The sequence below is a fragment of the Corythoichthys intestinalis genome, chromosome 13 (genome assembly GCF_030265065.1).
Source record: "Corythoichthys intestinalis isolate RoL2023-P3 chromosome 13, ASM3026506v1, whole genome shotgun sequence".
NCBI classification, from domain to species: Eukaryota; Metazoa; Chordata; class Actinopteri; order Syngnathiformes; family Syngnathidae; genus Corythoichthys; species Corythoichthys intestinalis.
This window is the reverse complement of record NC_080407.1, coordinates 27,826,132-27,851,095: the sequence shown is the minus strand read 5'-3', so window position 1 is coordinate 27,851,095 and position 24,964 is coordinate 27,826,132. Positions and strand designations below refer to the sequence as shown.

General features: G+C 38.6%; 1 protein-coding gene across 5 annotated transcripts in view; it reads right to left on the bottom strand.

Annotated features, from left to right (window-relative positions):
• LOC130927898 (gastrula zinc finger protein XlCGF57.1-like) overlaps positions 1-24,964 on the bottom strand; it is a 68,110-nt gene that overhangs the window by 37,082 nt on the left and 6,064 nt on the right. For 3 of the 5 annotated variants that reach the window (XM_057854005.1, XM_057854007.1, XM_057854006.1), the window contains exons 2-3: positions 17,120-17,239; positions 10,244-10,360 (exon numbers count right to left, since the gene is read on the bottom strand). In XM_057854005.1, coding sequence (XP_057709988.1) covers positions 10,244-10,360; positions 17,120-17,239 — 237 coding nt within the window. Of the gene's footprint in view, positions 1-1,264; positions 5,616-5,947; positions 6,160-10,243; positions 10,361-17,119; positions 17,240-24,964 lie in introns of those variants that run through there. The other 2 variants (XM_057854010.1, XM_057854009.1) reach the window with 2 other exon arrangements.

Sequence of the window (24,964 nt, the reverse complement as noted above, 5' to 3'; positions counted from 1 at the left end):
TTTGAAAATCTGAATCAATGCATGAAATACAGATTAACAGTTTCTTGTTGATTTAGTTACCAGCATTCAATTTGATATATTTAACAAATGTACATGCAGTCTAGACATTAGGTTTATACAAATGAATTGTAAACAATAAGAATTCAAGTATGAGCATTTATAACAGAGTGTATGGCTTGAACAATGTACATTGTCAAAATGGATATGCCTGTGCAAACATGTCATTGTAACACAAATGACTTGCAGCTCGAACAGTACACTTCAAAAAGACAATTTATTGTTAATGGCTGCTGTGACATAATTATTCAATACAAGTGTTTACTTTATGGTTTCAGGGCCCCCCCCCCCCAGTGCATTTTTTAATAAATGCACACATACATGAACCCCCAAACAGACAGACAGACAGACAGACAGACAGACAGACACACATTAAAGCTATATTGATCTTCTGCAAATGAAACACTTAAGATTTTATGATAGCAATAATGACACAGAATTAAACACATACAGAAAAATAGCTGGGGCCATTTGTGCTATGCTGAATGCTTTACCATCACAAAAGCTATCAGAGAAATCACACACATGTCAGATACAAAATAACGCGACATAGTAATTGCTAGATGCAGTCCATGCCCAATCCACTCATTAAATTCAGCCGTTTCGACAAGGTTAGAGCCGCTATCCGACTCCATCAAGTTCATTTGTAGCGTTAGCCGCTAGCGGCCGCTAGCGTTAGCGGCTAGCGTTAGCCTGTGGCCTGGCTACCGGTAGAAAGCACTGAAAGCACCATCTCCGGAAATTGTGAGAACAAGGGAGGACAGCTGGTGAAAGCCCGTCTGGATGCCACCAAGAGTCTATTAAATGTCGGGTGAAAGTTTGGCCAACCTCCCTTAAGCCACACTCCATCAGTTTTGCTTGTAGCATTAGCTGCTAGCGTTAGCTTACCGGGCTTCTGTTTGATTGGCTTCCTGATGATCACGTGACTCCATACGTAAGTACATTCACTGCTTTCTTAAAGGGGAATGAGCATAGATGAACAACACAGAGTCAAAGCGGGATGAAAAGACTATTTTCTTGTTTTATCAATTGACCGAATTTACCGACATGGTCAAAATTACGTCGGTCATCGTGAAGAATTTCGGTGACGGTAAATTTTCGGTTTACCGCCCAGCTCTATTTTGAAGTCAAAAAGGGGCGACCTACGTGAATTGCGTAGATCCGAGGAGAATTTTTTTTGGGGGGGGGGGGGGGGGGGGGTCGGGAGGTTTTATTTAATTATTATTATCATCATGTGATTAACTTAGTACGTAAACTGAGCACTTAAGAACACAGTCAGCAAATCCTTCTAGATGCTTCGCTGACGAGAACCAATCATCGGTCCAAGCTGCATTCCATTATTCCAAACGCGCGCATTCCTTACTGTACATGGAGTGCTCGGAGAGCCTTTGGTTGCATTGCAAAGCTGGGGGGCAGACCAGAGCGCAGCATACACACTTGCCTGTATTTGCCAGCAGATTGAATTTGGTGAGTAATGGTTTCAATCGTTTTCACATTTTGCGATATAAAAAAGTTACTGCCATTTGTTGCAGCTTGCGTTGAACACTGCCAGAGCTAGCCAAATCTCCCATGAAAAAAAAATAGCTCCCGTTAAATTGGCGTCGAGCTTGTGTATTTAGCGGTAATATAAACGAAGAAACACACTGTTGAGTCAAATTAAGCGGCATGCTCTCGGATGGAGGGGGCGCCTCACATCGCTCCCGTCGTCCGCCGGAGACGCGTTATTTTCGGCTTGGATTTGAGCTGACGGCCGGTGTCGGCACAACACCAGCCCGACGAGTGGTGGGAATGAGTCCTGCTTCTTAAAGCTTTTCAGAAATACAGGGATCCCTCGTTTTTCGCGGTTAATGGGGACCAGAACCCGCCGCAATAAGTGAAAACCGCGAAGTAGCGCCCCCCCCATTTTTTTGTGCGTGTTCAATGCATTTATTCAGATTTTACATTGGAAAAAAGATATATAAGATATATATATAAGACATGTTTTTTCACTTTTTTCACCAAAGTATCATTTATAAATGGTTTTCAAGCACTTCAAAATGTAAGAATTATGGTAAGTTTTAAACATGTTACTGCACCACCGAATTACTTTTAAACAAGAATAAAGTAGTAAGAAAATGCTTGGCTTTATTAAATGCTTCATAGTGAGTCTACTCAAACCCTCTCAGGCTTTGGTAAACGGTGATTGACACATGTGCAAAGTTTTTCTTTTTATATATATTTTTTTGTTTGAAGCAACTTATTTGATTGAATAATAAAGACACAAATGTCCTAGCCAAAATGTGGCCCAAACGCAAAACAACATTACTTCAATGGAAAAATTTGTTTCAATCAAGAAAAATAGTTTTCAAATGTTTCAAATGTATTTTTGCAATCAAAAACAATTTTTTTTTATTGAAGTGACTTTTTGGGGATTAAAAGTATATACTGTATTTTGATTGAAGCAACTTTGTTTTTTGATTGAATAATAACACAAATCTACCTCCATCGTTATTGAGCGAGACAGAAATTAAGAAAGCTTTAAAACTAAAAGCCACCGGGGAGTCTGTTTTTTTGTTTTTTTTAATATTTATATTTCATTACATAGACATGCCTCGTAGGGAAGGGAGATTGAGGGATAAAAAAAAGGAGTTAGATGAGGCTGCTAAAGGCAGTGGATACCTCATCAGCTGGGTGAATAGCAGACCTGGTAAGAACAAGTTTGCAAGGATAGTCGGGTATTAAATACAATTATAAACACAATTACAATGTTATTTTTCTATAAGATTTTTATGTCATTGCTTTATTAATCATTAGGTGCTAGAGTTGTTAAGTATGGGTAATAATGAAATAATAGTTTTAAGAAAACTGTGCTGTTGGTGGCTCAGTGACCATCTGATGTGGTTTGTCCTCAGATGAACAAGTTGAGGAAGCAAGTTTTGATGAAGAGGTTGAAGGAAGAAAAGAGGCAGACGGACTGAGTCACAGCCAGAAAGTGTTGATGACAGTTTTGATTTCTATTCACTGTTGCCCCCTCCCAATTAAAGTATGTCACAGTCGCAGCCAATTATTATCTAAAGCTGGTTAAAATTTAAGTTATGTTGTTTTAAGGTGTATTAAATACTTGCTCATGTGCCCCTTTTGATCTACGAGCACCCGCCCCTCCACCGGTCTCTGCACGGCCCTGCTGAAACACAGTGTGGGTCGACAGAGCTCAATATTTTGTTGGGGTGTACAGTGTACTGGAGCATATTTCCTCCACACCCTTCTCACCTTTTTAACCCCTGACCCATTTTCATGCCTAGCTATGAGAGTATGAGTCTGGTCACCATTAAGCAGAAAAAAAATTCCAGGGCGGAGCCAGCCACAGCAAATAGACAGCGGAGCGGGCCAATCAGCGACGGGCTGACGCGACGTCGGTTAAGCGACAAGAAACTAACGAGAGACTTTTCAACATATTTGACATGGCTAGCGCGAGACAGACTGTTGGTTTTAGCGACTCGATATGTTTTTGGTCATGTAAAACCTAATTTACCTCGGATTGGAACATATTGCCGCTGAGTCTGGTGTACCAGGCTACGGGACTACTGTCTGCTGCATTCTGCTGCTTTTGGCGCTATCCGGCGACACCGCATACAGCAATTTATATTACATTCAGTGGTCTCAAAATGCCCTAAAGAGATACACCAGGCTTGAAAATGTACACACACACCCTACCCCGAGGGTCAGAGACCCTCCCACCACAGTCTCCAAAAATCCTGTGGGAAACACTGCGATACATACGTTTACCGGAGAAAGCTAACATTATTCATTCGGTTGCCTGGCCTTAATAAGATTTCCTTGACAAGTCCTAATTATGCACTTTCATTTTGGGAATAAAAGCATTGCGTAAAGCATGCCAACCAAATGATCTACTGCATTGTTGCCATTCTTATTTCAGAGAAAGTTGCAGCCGTTTCCCTGGAAGAAGTTCTGATGTTCACTACAGGGTTAGCAGCATTTCCACCAGCCCCTTCCACGCATCGAGTTCTTGACACTCACGGTTCCACTCGCCAACACTTGTGCCAATACATTGTCAGCTTTATTTTAAGACACATATGGTGTCTTCAAGCAAAACATGGACTTTGGAATCAAGAATTCACCTGGATTTGGGTGTTTTTAATATACTGTATTTACAATGTTTTTTGTATGACGTTTTGAGAAACATCCTATGAACTTTTTAAAGTAACAATTAACTCACTGCCATTGACGACGCTAGATGTCAAATCTATTGAAATGGGAGGGTTAGTAAAGGAATTGATGTTCATTCTGTCACCCCACCTATTTTAAATGGATTATATGTCTGCTGGTGATATTTAAATTCACAGCATAAGTATGAAAAGAGCCACGTGGTTATACATCTATCATTGTCAATGGCACTCAGAGTTTAGGATTTGTCTAAGTCTTTTTGCACTACTGCATGTTAGGCAAGTAGTAACCCCCTGCACCTAAGAGTTCTGAGGTTGTGGACTCACATGTGGCCTTGTCTGTTTAGTGTATGTTATTCTGTTTATTAATATGCCAGTTCTCACCAGGTACTCTTGACCGGTGTTTGGCGATTCCTTACTCCGCGGCGAAACGTCCTACACAATGCTCAGCGCGCTTGCGCAAGCATTGGCACGTATGCGCACATCGGTAAGAAGTGGCGAGTACACACTATTTTTGTTTTTTAGTAGCTTTTCATTGCCTCAAAAATACTTTTTGAATGTATTACCCTTTCATACTTTTTACAATCGTGTTTTTCTGTGTCAACTTTGAAGCAGTTGACCACATTAGTCACATAGCGTATTTAAACTGTCCTAATTACTACATTTAAGTTATCTTAGGGCATTTTTTTAGTACATTCTGCCTGTATGCATCCAAACAAAAGTTGAGAGCGCAAGGTAGTACTTTGGGTGTCAAATTCGACTCATGTAGAACGTTTCGCCGATGTAGGAAATTTTGGCAGAAACTGGTACTTAAGTTTTGAGAAGCACCTAGCTTTATTTTTTCTCATGATTTTTATATCTTTAATAAAGTTTTCATTGAGAGTGCCAGACTTAATTTTTAACTCATTTTTCTAGTATATATGTTTTTAAACATTCCATGTTGCTATGCATGTACTGGAAAATGGTATTCATTAACTGTACATTTTCAAGTCAGCCAATACATACAGAAATTAACTACTAAATGCACTGACCACAATAATTTAAAGACCAGGATGAATACATTTACTCGGAAGTGGCCAAAAATTTAAAATTCTTTGCACTTAACTTTTTGGGTTTCATAATAAGTACCAGGTAAAATGTTACCATAGCAAGTTTATTGTGAGGAAAGAAAAGTCACATACTATGAGTGAGTTTCAAAAATACTACAACCCAGCTATTTCCTTCAGAGTAAAATACAATTATGTGGGTGACTTCCAGTCCTGTGGCCGCTGTAGTCAATGTTGCTGAGCAGCATGCTGTAGGTATTCTTCAATATTTGGGTCGTTGCACAAGCCTACGGTTTGCCTTGCCTCAGGAAACACATCCAGTTCCCTCCCAACAGGAAATCCACCGTCTCTGGAACCATATATGCAAAATGAGAAACTATGATTAAGGTTTCCTGACACAGATCAAATTAGACGTCAATCTCAGACATCACTACTAAATGAGTTTAAATTGACAGCATTTCCCCCATTTTGTTTGGAAAATCAGTTCTGATGGAATCATTTAACTGCACTTCGATATATTTCAGAGTCCCAAATAATTGCTTATCAGGTGATGGAATAGTAAACTGATAGAGAGCACTTAAAGTTGCTTTACCCATGTATACAATTCACACACTTTGATAGACTAATAATGTGTATATTTTATGACGTAAAATGTGATACAATTCAACATAAAACAATTACCTATGGGGCAAGAGATAGTTCATTTGATATCTCTCCAGGACAAGATGCAAGACCGCTTGGACGAATCCTGTGCTTGTTCCAGTGGTCCTTGCATTCATCCAGGTCTTTTTGTACACCACCACTGAAGTAAAATCCTAGCAGGCAGTTCGTGGCTTCCACTGAAACTTCCATAGTCTCTCAGGTCTCCAAAGAAGCCTATCCAAAACTGAGACCTGGGGATACATAAAGATTTTATGTGGCAATAATTAACCCATATATGAGGTGAATTAAAAAAAAAAAACAAAAAAAAAAAGATTATAATTTGAATGACTCGCTTTTGGTGTACACAATTTTGTTTAAAATGCTGTGTTCTTCTCATACACACTCACCTTCTTCTGAACAACCACCACCAGGATTTAATCCGCTGATTGCCGATTGATGATCCATAACGGTGGGTGGATGAGCCGGCATAAGTCTAAGGCGTTGACGGAGGGCACACTGTATTGCTGCCATTGACCCATTTTCCGTGCCGAGGTCTGTTCGCATTCTCATTGGGATGGCACAAAGACCCGAGACGCAATTAATAGAATTGCATGCGATTACAGACGGATTGTTGTTTGTTGCGCCACAAGCCAGCCACATTATTCTTCTCGGGAATCCATACACCCAGAGCCAGGCCAAAGGGTTTAAGTTTATCATAGCCATCCACGTGCCTGATATAATTTGGCCCCATGGATTGGTACGTGCGTCTCACAAACCTTTTGCGAGTATGTCAATAGGACTTCATACGTATGCCCTGAATAAAAATATTCTTTTATAGCGGCAGCCAGGTTCGCATCTTCGGTAAGGCTCATTTTGAAATTCCACGCCAGAAGCGGAGAAACTTCCTTCTTCATCAGGACTACGCTTTCCGGTGGATTCGTCCAATCAGCGATGAGTTAACATTTTGACTGGTCCCTACCTTTTCCGGTTGGCGAAATGTAATTTCATTTCGGATTTGTCGTTGTATTTTTTTAATTTGTTATTTTGTTATGTGATTTGTCGTTGTGATTTTTAATTTGTTTTTTTGTTTTGTGATTTGCAATTGCGTTTTTTAATTTGGCGTTTTTTAATTTGTTTTTTTGTTATGTGATTTGCAGTTGTGTTTTTTTATTTGGCGTTGTGTTTTGCAATTTATTTTGTTATGTGATTTGGCGTTTTGTTTTTTGATTTGTTTTTTTGTTATGTGATTTGCAATTGTGTTTTTTAATTTGGCGTTTTTTTTGTTATGTGATTTGCAGTTGTGTTTTTTAATTTGTTTTTTTAATGTGATTTGGCGTTTTGTTTTTTAATTTGTTATTTTGTTATGTGATTTGCAGTTGTGTTTTTTAATTTGGCGTTTTGTTTTTTAATTTGCCGTTGTGTTTTTTAATTTGCCATTGTGTTTTGCACTTCAGGGACACTGTAGTACATGGACTACATGTCCCATAATCACTCTGGGGTCACGTAGCCAATGGCATGTGACGTAGCACATCTAGTTTGCTATTTCATGATATCTAGTGTGTGCGTGCATTAAAAAAGTTAGCAAGCACCGCTGAAGTCACGTCTGCTCATTACTACACAACACCAGCATATGACAATCGACTTTCATAAATAGGACGAGTTTGAAGCACAGCGCTCTTAATTTCATTCAGCTGTTCGTTGTCAAAGCGAGGTTGCTCGTAGCAACCAACTCGGTAACAATGTTTTGGCGGAATTCGTTGTAAATATCCGGCGTTGTGCCGAAAAATGGCCACCCGCGTGAACTGTCTCTCCTGACAGGAGTGCCCACACGTCAACAACACCGGCGCGCAGTCACTCCGGAGCACTGACGCGGCCGATATAGGTTGAACAATAGAATATAATGGGAACGATTGGCTCCGGTGCCAGTGCTAGAACGAAGATGCATTTTGCGCAGTTGGTAACAAGGAATCCTAACTTTTAACCACACGTCTGCCACACGCGCGCAAGCACGTGAACGTGAGGCGATAAATCGCAGCGGAAAAATTACCACCTTCATTTTTATTTATCGTGCAATAAATGGAATTATTGCATATTGCAACAGGCTTATACGAAGGACTAGAGGTGTGCAAAATTTCCAATTCTTAGATTATTCGCGATCCGGCCGTGGAAGATTCGAGAACGATTCACAAACATCCAAATTCCGATTATTGAAATATGCCAAGTAAAGCAGAAGTACGACACACTCAGCGCGCCGCGCGGTCTTCCGTACGCAATTAGGGACGGAGCGAGAGTAGCTAAACATCATGCTTCTCATTACCCGGCCCCTCGGGTAACGCCAATGCTCAACTCACGGCTCTAGCTCAACTCATGCCACGAGATAAAAAAAAAACAACAACATACCTGACTGCTGCCGAAAAGCTGCTACAAGCCACATTATGTTACGGTAGATATCATTTATATAGGACTAGATGCATTATAGCTTCGGTATCGTTACCAGCACATCTACAAAAAACTAGATGCGGGCGTTAGTAACGGCCGCCATCTTAAAGCAGTACACTTCCCTGCAAGGCTGTTGTTGCGAACCTTCCAAGCGAACCTAATTAACTTTTTATCTAAAATACTCCTAAATCGGTAAAATATTGACTTGAATCTATCTTTAAAATAGTTTTAAAACTTTTACATGTTGAAAGTAGACAAAAGAGAAATTATGGAATAACAGGAGCAATTTTAACAACTTTAACGGTTGATTCACAACATTAAATTAATTGAAAGTAGTTTAAAGCTGCTGATATAGAATGGGGACTGGAGTTTTTTTATTTACTGTTATTTTTGTATATTTGTTTACTGCTATATGTTAACTTGATATTGAAATAGTAGTTTGGTTTAGCCTGAGAGGATTTTTGAACAATTTTGGAACTCACGTACAAAACAAATTAAAAAAAAAAAAAAAAAAAAAAAAAAAGGAGTGGGGTGCATCAATAATCGTTTTATGCCTCTGAATCGTAATCGAATCGTTAGGTGCCCAAAGATTCCCAGCTCTACGAAGGACACTTATTTATGCACACAAAGGCAACAGAAATGTGATCCTTTTGAATCTTCTCCTCTGTGTGTCTGCAAAACCCAAGTTTTTTTTTTTTTATATTAAACTTTCCCAGCGTTATTTCGTTGTGTAAATGCTTTTATAATGATCATAAAAATATGTAGACTATTTAAACATTAAAACTTGCGTTTTTTCTGCCAACTTGAAGAAATGAAAATAAATTGCAGCTGCTGCGTTTTGTTTTTTCCGCGTCACTCCAAAAAAAAACACAAAAAAAAACAAAAAAAAAACACACAAAAAAAACGGGCCATGTCGGGTAGGGATGGATTTTTTAGGCCCGATCTAACTTCTATTGCACATATATAGTGGGCTAGGCCTACATTTTACTTTTATTCTACATTGCCATTTAGTTGATGTTTTGTTTGCAACTGAACTGATCCCTGGATTGATATTGTGATAAAGATGCTGCTGCACTACAATATTTTCTTTGTCGTTTTCTTTAATACTTACTTGAATATTTTTATTGATGGGTCGTTGTGACTAAAATACAGTGACTTATTACTGATTTTGCAAAGGAGTTCAGATGTTGCACTATGTGAAAGGCTGCTACTGTGTGTAAAAAAAAAAAGGAGAAAGGCCTGGTCTCATTCAAAGCACTAATTAAATGCTGTAATGTTTTTTAAAATATATATATATATATATATATATATATATATATCTGAAAGTATTTCCATTTGACTTCAACCAGGAGTGACACAAGAGCCAATAAAAAGTTGTTTAATGTCTGACCGCTTGTGTTGCCTCATGATTCACGAAAAATATGCTTTGCTTTAGACTTTTAATGCATCCCAGGCTTTAATGCATCGCGATGCATTGCCGAACTGAATCGAATTGTGACCCTCTGAATAGAATCGTGGCCCTCCAAATCGTAATCGAATCGAATCGTGAGGGCAGTGCCAATGCACACCTCTAGTAGTGTGCATGTTGGAATTCAACACATATTGGCTAGACCATGAAAAAGACTAATGTAAAGAGTCTGTAATTGGCCTGTTTGTGTTTTATATAAACTCACTGGCTGCCATTGACAACGCTAGACGTCAAATTCATTATAAGCGGAGGGGCTGGCAAAGAATGTTAATATTGCTGCCAACCTACAAACTGAGTGAACTTCACAACAGAAGGATAAAAAGAGAGTAAGCAAAGTCCCGATATTAGACAAAGACATTTCCGCACTTATGAACATGATTGATTTCTGCCGCATCTGAAGAAAAAAAAAAAGGAATGCTTGGAATGACCTTGAATGGGTACGGACTCTTCCTCATCCTTGATGTATGGTGACTCTTCCTCCTCCTCCTTCTTGATGCATGAGGACTCCTGGTGCTCTGGACGATGGGCTTGGGTGACATTTAGATCTGCAATACCACAAACACACGGGCCAAATCTTATTTCTTCATTTGCAAACTTGTGTCGCCAAAGTTGTTTTCTGTTGGAGAAAATTCCTCCTTGCCATTTTTTTCTTGATTGATATTTGTTTGTCATCCAATCCAACACAAAAGTAATTCAAAGTGCTTGACATCACATTAAAATCTGTAAGACCAACAAAAACAGTCACATAAAATACATGAAAAAGGAATCAAAGCATCTAAGAGCCCAAGCCATACATTGTGTTTGTACGTAGGGCAACAAATGAATGGCTTTTAAGTTCTAAAATGAATGCCTAAAACATTGCAAAATGTCAGATTCAACACAGTTTCTATTTTATAAATATAATCCACGGAGTCTTAACAGGGTTCTCAACTCTAACCCATTGAGCCTCAGGCTGCAAAAACTAATCGATCAATAAATCTGTTGCAGGGTTCTTGTACCAATTTAAAAGTCAAATTGGATGCTTTTTAAACCTTCAAAATATACAGTGTATCACAAAAGTGAGTACACCCCTCGCATTTCTGCAGATATTTAAGTACAGTGGTACCTCGACATACGATCGCTTCGACACACGATCTTTTTGACATCAGACGTAAAATTTGACTCGCCATTTGTTTCTACATCCGACGACATGCTCAAAATACGACAACATGACAGCACCGCAGACGAACGTAAGGCAGATTTTCTTGCATGAGAAATCAACACACGTTTCAAAAAGGTTGGTACGGGTCGTGAAACAAGGAAAAAGGTGATGTTTACCTTCTAAATCAATGTTCACTAAATCCTGACCTCAGAGCCACTTTTCCTGTTGTGTTTTCCATGTCTCCCTCCTCCCAACACACCTGAATCAAATAATCAGGATCATTATCAGGCTTCTGGAGAGGTTGCTGATGACATAACCATTTGATTCAGGTGTGTTTTGCGAGAGAGACGCGGAAAACACGACAGGATAGATGGCATCGAGGTCCAGATTTGGTGAACCCTGTTCTAAATGAAGGTGCAAATTATAGAAAAATATGAGTGTGGGGTGCACATCCGTGAACTGGCTCAACAATACATCTCCACGGTCCTCCTCAGACCACCGTTCGCCAGTCTTGATATGTTAAGCTGACAATTATTATTGTGCTAACATCGCCCAAGAGATCGCCAGCTTTGTCACGTTTTTATCATTTAATTCACAACTTATTCAACACAAAACGCCTCCTGACCACCAAAGTTGACGGTGTTCTCAAGAAAACATTGAAAGTTAAACTCTTAAACTCACCGCTCTTGGGTGAGGTGCGTTCAGGTACAGCAAAACACGTCCGCCACATTAGAACCCCATTCGTTATATTGTTACAGGAATGATTATTGTTATTATCAGCGGTGCACATAAGTGATCCGCATGCGCGCATGCGTACTGGACGTAGACAAACGCGCTGGCCTTCAACGGGTTCCATATGCTTTTGCGTACCGATGGCTGACCACTGTATTTGCGGCGGACACGAGAAAATAACTTCTCAAAATGTCGAAGAGGCAGGCCACACTGAGTAATTACTTCCATGTTCCCCCACCCCCGTCAAAAGACAGACAGGCGACAGAGACGTCACCGGAGCTACCGAAAAAAGGACTTTTGTTGAAAAGTGCAAATTACAAGAACAAATTAAGAACAAATTAATAGAATTATAATGTATTCCTATGGGAAAATCCTGCTTGACATACGACCATTTCGATTTACAAACAAGGTTCTGGAACGAATTAACTTCGTATGTAGAGGTACCACTGGATATCTTTTCATGGGACACAACTGACAAAATGACACGTTGACACAATGAAAAGTAGTTGTGTGTAGCTTATATAATTAATTTATTTTCCCTTCAAAATAACTCAAAATATAGCCATTAATATTCAAACCCCCTGGCAACAAAAGTGAGTACACGCCTTTGAAAAAATGTACACTCCTAAATGTCCAAATTGAGTACTGCTTGTCATTTTTTCTCCAAAATGTCATGTGACTTGTTACAGGAATGCTGGCAGCAATGCTGCAGAGATTGAAGAGGTGGGGGGGTCAGACTGTTAGTGCTCAGACCATACGCCGCACTCTACATCAAATTGGTGTGTATGGCTGACACCCCAGGAGGAAGCCTCATCTGAAGACGGTACACAAGAAAGCGCGCCCGTCTCATCAGACCATAGGACATGGTTCCAGTAATCCATGTGCTTTGTTGACATGTCTTCAGCAAACTGTTTGCGGGCTTTCTTGTGTACGACTCATTTTTTGACGCAGCCAGGAATGCAGCCGACGGAGAGCACGAAAGGACCTTTCACATGAGCAGCTGCTAACAAGCACTGTTACCACGGTAATACATCAGGCACGTCTACGGGGCATCAACGTTGCCGTTAAAGCCAAGCAGCGTGTGCACACCAGTTGCAGTGCGGCCGCGTTTTAGACGCGTCCTAGAAGCGGTTCAGCAGAGTTTATCATTTGACACAAGACGCGAGCCTCCTGCGTCAATACTGCAAAGGAGGATCGGGCGGTCAGGAAAATACGATTGTTCCGGTCGGTTTTCAAAATAATATGCAATTAATTTCTGCTTGGTGTTTTAGCTTGAGAAAATCCATCAATCAATCTTTTGAAAACCGTTCATAAGAGAAAAAAAAAAAGATTCACTGAGGCATTTCATTTGTAAAATACATGTTAAAATCTTGGATTGTTTTTCTCTTTAGCACAGGAGTTCTTTTTTCTTCTTTCTTTCAGGAAAAAAAGCTGACCAATACACGGGCAAAATTAAAAAAATGAAAGGCAAATGGTTGTTGTATTATTATCTTTAAATACCCTCTAAAATACAGCCCCTAGCAAAAAGTACCAGTCTCGGACGAACACTCACTCAGACATTTTATCATGTAGAACAAACTCAGATAAAAAGCTAGAAAAAATAATGAACTAGTTCAAAAGTGCAACTCTTTAGCATTGAGAAACACTAGAAGAAATGAATAAAAAACATTGTGGTGGTCAGTAAATGTTACTTTTATAAGGCAAATGCAGGGAAATATATATGGAATCACTCCATTCTGAGGAAAAAAATATGGAATCATGAGAAACAAACAAAGAAATAACAATCAAAACACATCTCTAGTATTTAGTAGCACCAATCTGGCTTTTATGACAGCTTGCCATCTCTGAGGCATGGACATGATGAGTATTCTTCATCAATTTGTTGCCAACTCTCTTTGATTGCAGTTGAAGATCATCCTTGCAGGTCAGAGCCTTGCTGTGGACTTATTCAATTTTCACCACAAGTTTTCAATAGGGTTGAGATATGGGCTATTTACAGGCCATGACATTGACTGGATGAGTCTTTCTCCAAGGAATGCTTTAACAGTTTTAGCTCTGTGGCATTATGCATTGTCATCTTGGAAAATGACACACATATATTTTCAATTGAAGGGATAAGAAAGCTGTCTAAAATTTCAATGTAAACTTGTGCATTTATTGAAGATTTAACCACAGGCATCTCTCCAGTGCCTCTGCCTGACATGTAGCCCCATATCATCAAGGACTGAGGGAATTATTATTTTTTTTCTTCAGGCAGTCATCTTTGAAAATCTCACTGGAAGAGCACAGAACCAAAGTTCCAGCATCATCACCTGGTCAAGAGTCAAGAACCTGCATTGGAGAAAGTGATGATGCTGGAACTTTTGTTACCACCCTAAACGATGTCAAAAATCTGGGGGCTAAATTTGATTGTGATTTTGAATTTGATAAGCAGATTTCTTGTGTTGACTGGGACTGTTTTTATCAGCTTTGCCAGATTGCTAAGGTGAAATCTATTGTTTCATGCTCTGATTTGGAGAAATTGATTCATGCTTTTGTCATTATTCGGCTGGATTATGGTAATTCTTTGTATGCAGGCGTCGGTCAGGCTGCACTGGCCAGTCTGCAACTTGTATAAAACTCTGCTGCTCGACTCCTAACTAGAACCCACAGGCGCGAACATATCACCCCAATTTTAGCATCTCTTCACTGGCTCCCAGTATATTACCGGATCCATTTTGAGATTTTTTTTTTTTTTTTTTTTTAATGTTTGAATAATCTTGCGCCGCCATATCTGTCAAAACTGCTTCAGCCTTACAGTCCAACCAGAACCCTCAGATCAGGTGACCACCTGCTTCTAAAAGTCCCAAGATCCAGGCTGAAGCTTAGGGGTGACCGTGCATTTGCGGTCATGGCGCCCAGGCTGTGGAACGAATTACCACTTACTATTAGACAGGCCCCTTCACTTACGGATTTCAAATCACGCCTTAAAACGTTTTATTTTTCTTCAGCTTTTAATGGGCAATGACTGTTCATGACCTCGTCTTTTATTCATTTTATTTCTTATGTTGTTCTTTTATCATGAATGTTAGTTAACTTATGCTGTTTTATGGTATTTAAAGCACTTTGGACTCCTTTGCGGATTTTTAAAATGTGCTATACAAGTAAAGTTGATTGATTGATTCATCTGAAATTACAATGAGTGACATCAGCGACGAACAAATGCTATGCTAGGATGCGACATAAAGAACGTAAACATTTCACAGGCTTACTGAAATTTCCCGAATATAAAGCGCACTTTTTTCCCCCAAAATCAACTGGTAAAATAATGGGGTGCATTATACACGGGTACAGGGATGAAGACAGAAATATATATGTGTATACACCGATTTTTTTTTTTATTGACACGGCCATGTTGTGTTGAAAAAACATATGCGGCGATCCGTTGCAGACCATTACGGTACGTGACGTCACCATTTTGTTTCGGTAATACTTCACTCTGATCGGTCGAATTATTTCGTCTGTGTTAAGTTCGGCTTTTTTCACTCTTCATAAAGCACAGAATTTAGTTTATTGAACTCATTTGAGTCAATGTTTATTGCAGCTCCGCAACTCGGACCATAACAAACGTAACACAACACAGACTTCCTGTGTCCGTCAACTATATCTGTCCCTGGCGAAATTCAAACCCAAATAACAATAGTTCCTATTGGTACATTGTAGTCTAAAGTGATGCGCTCTTTCCGATTTCCGGCTTAAATTCTCAGTTTTATTTTACCGTATCAATCAATGGAAGAAACATTTATTCATCATGATGAAACAAGCAAGTTATACAGCAGCCTTTAAAAGAAAAGTCACATCTGTTTTGTTTTCTCCTGGATTCTGGTAAGTTGAAGAAGTTATCAGATGATATTATTACCGTACATATTGTCAGTTTACGGTAATGTTTTGAACTACCAATGTGCTATGCTTGTGCTGTGTTTCACCAGTCGGTAAAATTACATTTCTGTATCTGTACACGAGCTGTTTTCTTGTATTCTTCTATATATTGGTGCTAAAATTAGGGTGCGCGTTATATACGGGTACAATAATTTTATCTAGATTTTACAAGTAAATTTGGGGTGCGCGTTATACATGCGTGCGCCTTTTATTCGGGAAATTACGGTAAGTTGAAATACCCTTCTGTTTGGATCTTAAAAAAGAAATCTCATTTGTAATGCATGGAGGCTTTTTTTCTGTCTGGCGATGCGCCACAATCTTTTTTTATACTGCAAAAACTCAAAACCTTAGCAAGAATACGGTATATATTCTACATAATGTATATATTGTTGTTGTATATTGTCTCATTGCATCCCGAAGACCGCGCTGACTGTGTTTTAGTTTCGCTTTACTTGACATATTTCAATATTCGGAATTTAGATGTTGGTGAATCGTTCTCGAATCTTCAATGGGAATAATCTAAGAATCAGAAATTAATAATCCTGCAACGATTAATCGATTAACTCGAGTATTTGATGAGAAAAAAAGATTCGAATTAAATTTTGCTGCTTCGAGTATTCGTTTAATTTAAGTGGCATTGTAATGGTTTGGGCGGCACGGTGGCTGAGTGGTTAGCACGTCCGCCTCACAGTTCTGACATCAAGGGTTCGATCCCGGGCTTCGGCCTTCCTGTGTGGAGTTTGCATGTTCTCCCCGTGCCTGCGTGGGTTTTCTCCGGGAACTCCGGTTTCCTCCCACATCCCAAAGACATGCATGGTAGGCTGATTGAACACTCTAAATTGACCGTAGGTATGAGTGTGTGCGCGAATGGTTGTATGTCTCCTTGTGCCCTGCGATTGGCTGGCAACCAGTTCAGGGTGTACCCTGCCTACTGCCCATAGTTAGCTGGGATAGGCTCCAGCACCTCCGCGACCCTTGTGAGGAAAATAGCGGCATGGAAAATGAATGAATGTAATGGTTTGTTTTTGAAAGTGTTTGCATTTAGTTTTATTGATTTGGGTGAATACACTGTGCTCTAGTCTGCCTCATTTGTGTCTGATCCATTTGTTAAGAGCATTGTAAAACAAAAGTTAGTATTTTATAGCATTTTAGCTAGTGGACTTTTGCTATGCAAGGTAGTCAATTGTTCTTTTGTAGTACATATGTAGATTAAAAAAAAAATTTTTTTTAATACCGTTTGTGGCCCAGCCCGTGTTTATTTATACAGTAATTGCTCCTTACCTAAAAAATGTTTTATCCGATTACTCGATTAATCGGTAGAATTTTCAGTCGAATACTCGATTACTAAAATAGTCGATAGCTGCAGCCTTAGAAATTTCACACACCTCTGCTAAAAAAAAAGATCCGTTTTAGTGTAGATGTAGTTTGAAACACATTTCTGTACTTATGAGAAGGTACCATATTTGATTTATGCCTTTTTTGAAGAGGGGAAAAAAGCAACGCTTGGGATGACCTGTAATGTCTACAAAGTCTTCCTCCTCCTTGATGTATGGCGACTCTTCCTCCTCCTTTTTGATGCATGCCGTCACCTGGTGCTCAGGACGATTGTCTTGGCTGACATATACTAGTAGATCTGCAAGAACAAGACCACGAACAACATGGGTCAAATCTTATTTCTTTATTTGCAAACTTGTGTCCCCAAAGTTTTTTTCGGTTAAATGCCTCTTTGCCATTTTTTTATTCACGTTTTGTTGTCATCCGATCCAACACAAAGTATTACATTAAAATCAGAAAGACCTCAACCAAAACAGTCTCATAAAATACACTAAAAAGGAATAAAAGCATAAAAGAGCCCAAGCCATACATTGTGTATGTGCGTAGGGCAGCAAATGAGCGGCTTTTCCGTTCTGAAATGAATGTCGAAAACATTGTACAATGTCAGACACAGTTTCCATTTTGAATGTGATTTACAGAGAGCGAAAATAATTCAGTGAACTAGGTTTCACAATTCTAAGCCATTGAACCTAAGGCTGCAACAACTAACTGATGAATAAATCTGCAGTTGCCAATGAATTAGATGATCGATTTTTGTCTGCAACTAAAGGCGGGTGTGTACTCCCTGTAAGTGGATGCGAAGTAGCGACCGAAAAACAACACAACAATGGCGGCAGGTAAACAACAAAAATTACCATTGTTTTACTCATTAAACCAAATATATTAACATAAAAATACATATTCTGAGGAAAAAAGTAGGACACCCTTCAACCTAATAGCTAGTGTTACCCCCCTGAAATAACTTCAGTGAGACGCTATTTGTAGCCATCTACCAGTCTGAAGAAAGTTTCAACAGTGACTGACTGTTGAAGTGAGAGAACAAACCATGGTGAGAGCAAAGGAGCTGTCTGAAGCCTTCGGGAAGTTTGGTAAGTGATTTCAAAACATCTCAAAAGAATATAACGTAAACCACAGACAAGACTGAAAAAGCTGTTTCTGCTCTTGCACTCCTCTTTAAAAGAAACTGCTGTAATTTAAGCCAAAACAACTGTTGTGTTTGATAGAACAATATGTCTATATGCTGCCATAGCAGATTCGTGGCGCATTAAGCCACCGAACTATTTTTAATTTGTCCATTTTACCCGGAGAACCCCCTTTTACAGACGTCGCGCAACCGCTTTTGTTTTAACCCAGCCATAAAACCAAGTTAATTAATTATATTTATTATTCAAAATGTCTGTCATTTTTAGTTTACAACCATTAAATCTTTAAAAAATTATTTACTTGCATATTTTAAACTTTTCAACAAATGACGTCACAATGAAAAATATGCCGTCTGTAAAAAAGTCACGAATATCTACCTCATAAATATCGCTTAATTGTAGTTTTTTTCGTTACCGTCGCATTTTCCCCAATAATTTAAATGATAAATAATCGATCCAAACAAAGAAAAATTGAAAAACATGTTTAAAAGGGTAAATATATGAAAAAGAAAATCTCGACCACTCCTTAATGTCTGCGATTTCTGCATCGTGACCCTTGTTATATTACCATGTTTCACTCATAAAATCCTCCAAAAATCCGGCTGTGGCCATTCACAGCTTGACACTCAGCGATAAATGCTTCATGGAGTTTTTGGATCGAAAAGAGGTAAGTATGCGACAATATCTCATTAAAATCATGGCATCTTTAATTATGCTCTCGTGTGCCTAACCTAGCCTAACCTCCAGTTAGGATTTTGCTGTTTAAAAAAAAAAAAAAAAAAAGAATCTTTAAAAATGCCCTCCGTTTCAAAATTTTTCTTTCCTCCCAAAAATGAGATTTTATGCTTTCCAATGATGTATCACACATGCATATAGGACAATTTTGAAATTTGGGGGACTCTGAGCGGAACGTCAAGTCACCCGAGTGTTTTCTGCCATATACGCGATGTTTTTATTACGCAATGTTTTTACTCTGCAACACTACCGGAAGAAGAGGAAGTACTATAGACAGTACAGTACTGTAACATGCTTGGAACTTGTGTTTAGCTTAAAAAAAAAAAAAAAAAAAAAAAGCATAAGATTCTCAAAATCAGGTGACTCAGGTGCAAAAACATGAGATCGGGACATTCCTAGTGTATAGGTATTACTGCCAAAAGACGATTTCTTTGCATTTCTGTAGTTTTAGGAGGATTGCCGCTCCCCCTCACAAAAAAATTCTGGCTCTGTGGCGACCTTTATGACAGGGAGTTCCGGCAAGAAATTCTAGCCACTTTCAACCCTACTGCCAAGTTTAACATGTCCGTTATTAAATCCCGAGAGAGCTCATGCAGAATCTCAGCAATAGGGAATGGGACGTACTACGTCAGGGTTCACTAAATCTGGACCTCGGTGCCCCTTTTCCTGTCGTGTTTTCCATGTCTCTCTCCCCTAACACACCTGAATCAAATGATTATGTCATCAGCAACCTCTCCAGAAGCCTGATAATGATCCTGATTATTTTCATTCAGGTGTTTTGGAGTAGGAAGACATGGAAAACACGACAGGAAAAGTGGCGCCGAGGTCCGGATTTAGTGAACCCAATACTACGTCATTGTTTGGATACGCCGCCATGTTGGCAGTATAACTTACTTCCGGTCCGACGGGCTCGCGCGGATTGTAACCAGTCTTGCCGTTTACTTCACCGTGGGATAGTTTTAAAAAAAAAATTGAATTGTGTTAAAAAAAAAACAAAGTCGCGATGGGATTTACAGTGAAACGCTGTCAGTCGAGGCTAAAAACCGGTACTTTTCAAAAATTACTTTAATCAACTACGAAGACCCATACTTGCTACCAAAGGCAGGGAGCAACAATTTGGACAACCTGCCCTCATTAACTATTAGAGGTGTGCAAATTTCCGATTCTTAGATTATTTGCGATTCGGCCGTGGAAGATTCGAGAACGATTCACAAACATCCAAATTCCGATTATTAAAATATGCGAAGTAAAGCGGAAGTACACAACACTCAGCGCGCCGCGCGGTCTTCGGGACGGAACGGAGCGAGAGTAGCTAAACATCATGCTTCCCATTACCCGGCCCCTCGGGTAATGCCAATGCTCAACTCACGGCTCTAGCTCAACTCATGCAACGAGATAAAAAAACACAACAACATACCTGACTGCTGCCGAAAAGCTGCTAGAAAAGTAAATCCATATAATGTTACGGTGGATATCATTTATATAGGACTAGATGCAATACAGATTTGGTAGTGTTAGCAGCACAGCTACAAAAAGCTAGATGCGGGCGTTATAAATGGCCGCCATCTTAAAGCAGTACACTTCCCTGCAAGGCTGTTGTAGCGAACCTTCCAAGCAAACCTAATTAACTTTTTATCTAAAATACTCCTAAATCGGTAAAATATTGACTTGAATCTAACTTTACAATAGTTTTAAAACTTTCACATGTCGAAAGTAGACAAAAGGAAAATTATGGAATAATGGGAGCAATTTTAACAAATTTAATGGTTGATTCACAACATTAAATTAATTGAATGTAGTTTAAAGCTGCTGATACAGAATGGGGACTGGAGTTTTTTTATTTACTGTAATTTTTGTATATTTGTTTACTGCTATATGTTAACTTGATACTGAAATAGTAGTGTGGTTTAGCCTGAGAGTATTTTTGAACAATTTTGGAACTAATGTACAAAACATTAAAAAAAAAAAAAAAAAAAAAGAGGAAAAAAAAAGGAGGTGGGTGCATCAATAATCGTTTTATAATCGAATCGGAGCCTATGAATCGTAATCATAATCGAATCGTTAGGTGCCCAAAGATTCCCAGCTCTATTAACTACCCTATGCATGTAAATATTTTAAACTCAAATATTTTTGGGGAGAAGTTGCAATACTTAAAATGGAAATGCAAGAACTTTAAATAAAGTACAGATTTATTCTGCATCGCTATTTACCTAAGGACAGGCAATTTTTTTTAACTGCTTTGACAAAGACATGTTTTAGTTGCCTGGCTCTGCCAGACTATTCTCCCTGTATTTTTCAAACACTGAGAGTATAGTCTGGGAACCAGCCCATTAACAGCCTCTCGAGCAGGTACAAAATCAATCGACAAATCAGATTCGTTTATTTGCGTGACTGTTCTTAACGAGCAATGTCACTCTTGCACGTCGAAAGTCGTCTCCAACACAGATGGTGAACGGGAGAGCCAAGAATATGTTCCAATCCACGGTAAAATCCGTTTTAAATTACCAAAAACACATCGACACGAGTCATTGACAACAGTCAGTCTCACGCTGGACATGTTGAATAAACTCCGCTCTCTTCGTATGTTTACTTCCGCGCACAAGTCCCTTGTCCTTCCCTCGTCATTTTACTAACATCACGTCTGCCCGTCGCTGATTGGTCCACTCCGCTGTCTGTTTGCTGTGGCTTGCTCGGCCCTGGAAATTGTATCCGCGTGAATGGTGGCCAGACTCAATAGCTGGAACAGCGGTGAGTCTGGTGTACCAGGCAAATGTTTTAGTGTAATCTTATATTGATATAGTATTTTATTGTTTATGATAAACTATAATATTTGCTGCCCTCGTCAGATTGTGGGCCTTGTTAGCACTAATGTAAAGACTTTAAACTGTCAGTTCAATATTGTATTGGAGAAGTTGCATTACTTGCAATAAATCTATTGAGCCAGTGACAGATAAAATTATTTCATGCATTACAAGGGGAACAAGAGTGCAAGAATGAAATAAATAGACAAATAAATTTTGAAATCAATCATGAAAAAAAAAATACAAAATTGGAATAAATGTTAAAATATTCAAATAGAAATTCAAATAAACAAAAATGAAAATAAATGATGAAGTAGATAAAAATTGAAATAAACATTGAAATAAATGAATTGAAATTAAAAAAAGTGAAGTTAATATAATTGGAAATAAATGAAATCGTGAAATAAAGATTTAAATAGAAGCATTTTAATGACACATAATTTAATTTATTTATTTAATGTTTGCACTCTTGGTCCTCCATATCACATACCTGTCAACCCGAGGCCATTGTGATGTATGCTCTTAGAAATTGGTGACTAATCTTACAACGCTTTATATCGCGTGCAATATTAAACAAAAATAAAACTCGATTTTTAAAATAACATGAATTTATTGGTATTATTGTCACATATAACCTGGTGCAATCAAAGAACAATCAATATCTTCAGCTACATCATGATTACTATAATTTAACAGTGACTTAGTTATAATTGTATGCAGCACTTTTGGCAATTCTATCACGCCTTTTGATAGCTGCAATTTAGCTCGCAATTCAGTTGGACTTGATGGTAGTTCGTTAGTGTGTCCAATTGTAAATTGAAAAGGTCAGTTGATAAAATTAACTTACCGATGCAATTAGGGCTCTCCCAAACGACTAATTTCCTCCCCATTAGTCAGCCGACTATTTTTACGATTAGTCGACTAATCTAATAATTTTTTTTTTACTACTTTAATAATTACATTTTTGTTGAAGCTTATTAATTCACAAAAAACATTTTGGAACACCTAAATTATTTATTTACGTATAAATAAATAACTAACATAAAGATGAATAATAAATCACAAACAATGAGGTCGAATGCTCCTGGCATTAACTAGTGCAAAACAAAAAATGTAAACGGAAACACTGTGACTTCACCTTTTTAACAGGAGTCAAAACAATTCTTTCTCTTTTTGTGGTATGTCATTGTCTATATTGTTCTGAATGTTAAAATGAATTGCAATGTCCCTGACAACCATTTTCAGAATACTTTGTGCGAGTTCGGATGCTTTTTCTGGTGTGCATTCCGCATTTTTGGCGGAGGGGAAAAACTGTTCAACTTTTGTTTGTTTTAACCAGAAAATAGATAAGGTAGAGGGCACACTGAAATATTACCACAATTATTTTGAATGAAAGGCACACATAATCACAGTAACAAAAATTAAATATATAGTTACCTTATAATATAAAATAACATTAGTGCAGTCATGTATTACAGTAAGCAGGCCAGTGCTGTTTCCATACATACATATATACATATATATATATATATATATTTTTTTAATCATACTACGTATATACAGGATATATGTATATATTTTCCCCAAATGGGAGCTTCCATGATCTTAATGAATTTAATAATAATTTTAAAAAATATATTATATTATATATATATATTAATTACTTTATTAAAATAAAAATGCACGTTGATACGACGCACATAAAGGCAACTTCCTTTAAAAAAAATCATGAATCCGCTAGCTTGTTGTTTGTTGTCTTCGAAAATTACACTTGGGTGACGGCGTTTCAAGCGTCCATAGCTGACGTGCCACCGTGGTATGCGAGCTCAGCTTAGCAAAGAGTACACACAGTGGCACCCTCCATATTTTCCTTGAAATAATTCCAGGCTCTGGTTATTCTGGTCCGCTTTTTTGGCTTTATGCCGCTTTCACGTGTTACCAATTGTGCCCTTTTTGGTAATTGGCGGTGTTTTCAACTCTTCGCAGTAGTGAGCAGGCATGAAAATGGGTCAGGGGTTAAAAAGGTAAAAAGGTAAAGGCGAAGGGTGTGAAGGAAATATGTTCCGGCGTTCTGCCAAAATGTCCTCCGTCGGCGAAACGTCCTACATGAGGCGAATTTGACTATTTTAATTTTTCACTTAAGGCTTAATATTCAAATTAGCGAGGGTTTAATTAGTTGAAGGAGTTGATTTCAACCACCGTTGACTCGCGCTTGCTTAGCCACTCCGAAGCCCTGAAACTATCAAATCAATGGCAAACTGCACAGAATTTGTTCAAATCAACTCCAACAACTAATTAAACCCCGGCTAACTCAAAGATTTAACCCAATGTAAAAAATTCTGAACTTCCCTTTAAAATAAAGACCACTGAATATGACCATTACAATGTTGTCTATAAAAGTTTTAGAGCAATAAAACAAACAACAAAAATGAATGAAATGAACACGAATCCTTCAAAGTATTTCATAATGGGTCCAAATTATTTTTCGAACAGATCCTGTGACTATAGCACCTTAGAGACAGCCGTTTGCTTTGCTTAGCCAAAACTACAGCTGAGGAGGCAAGATAGATATTTACACTTTCTTTAAACCTAAGCTTTCAAAACCTTCAACAACAACTGAGCTTGAAAAGAGGATTGAGCACGAGCAGTATCAAAAAGTCCTGGCTGTCTTGTCACCTGTTGTGCTGCAATTCCAAGTGGTGCTTGAATTGGATGCTTTTAGCGGTCGACAGTCTTTTAGAGCCAGCGCAAAGTTCGCAGCGCACAGAGATATTTTTGTAATCTTTACTGGACAAAAATGTGAAGTAATGGCTGTGTTTCCAGCGTGCAAATGCAGCCATTTGTAGTATATCTCCTACCTATCTAATTGCATCCTGGCGAGGTAGCAAGGCTATGTTGTTTTGGCCGCAAACTCCCAGCGCTCACGGCTCACGCATCATGGTAATACACGTGACCCGTTTTTTTTCCATCACCAATTAGAAAATGTGACACGTGATGTCACTCCCATGACTACAGTATTCTTCATTCTACATACATTATGGGGCAATAACAAAATAGTAACGCACAGGCATCAAGGAAAGTAACTTTAATCAGATTACTGATTTAGAAAAATGAACGCGTTAGATTGCTCTTTCCTGAAAAAGTAATCAGATTACAGTTACGCATTCCTCACATAACGCGCTACTGACAACACAGCTTTTTTATTACCGTTAAATACACAAGCTTGACGCTAACTTAAAGGGAGCTATTTTTTTCACCGGAGATTTGGCGAGCTCCGGCAGTGTTCAATGCAAGCTGCAACGAACGGCAGTAACTTTGTCATACCGCAAAATATGAAAACGATTG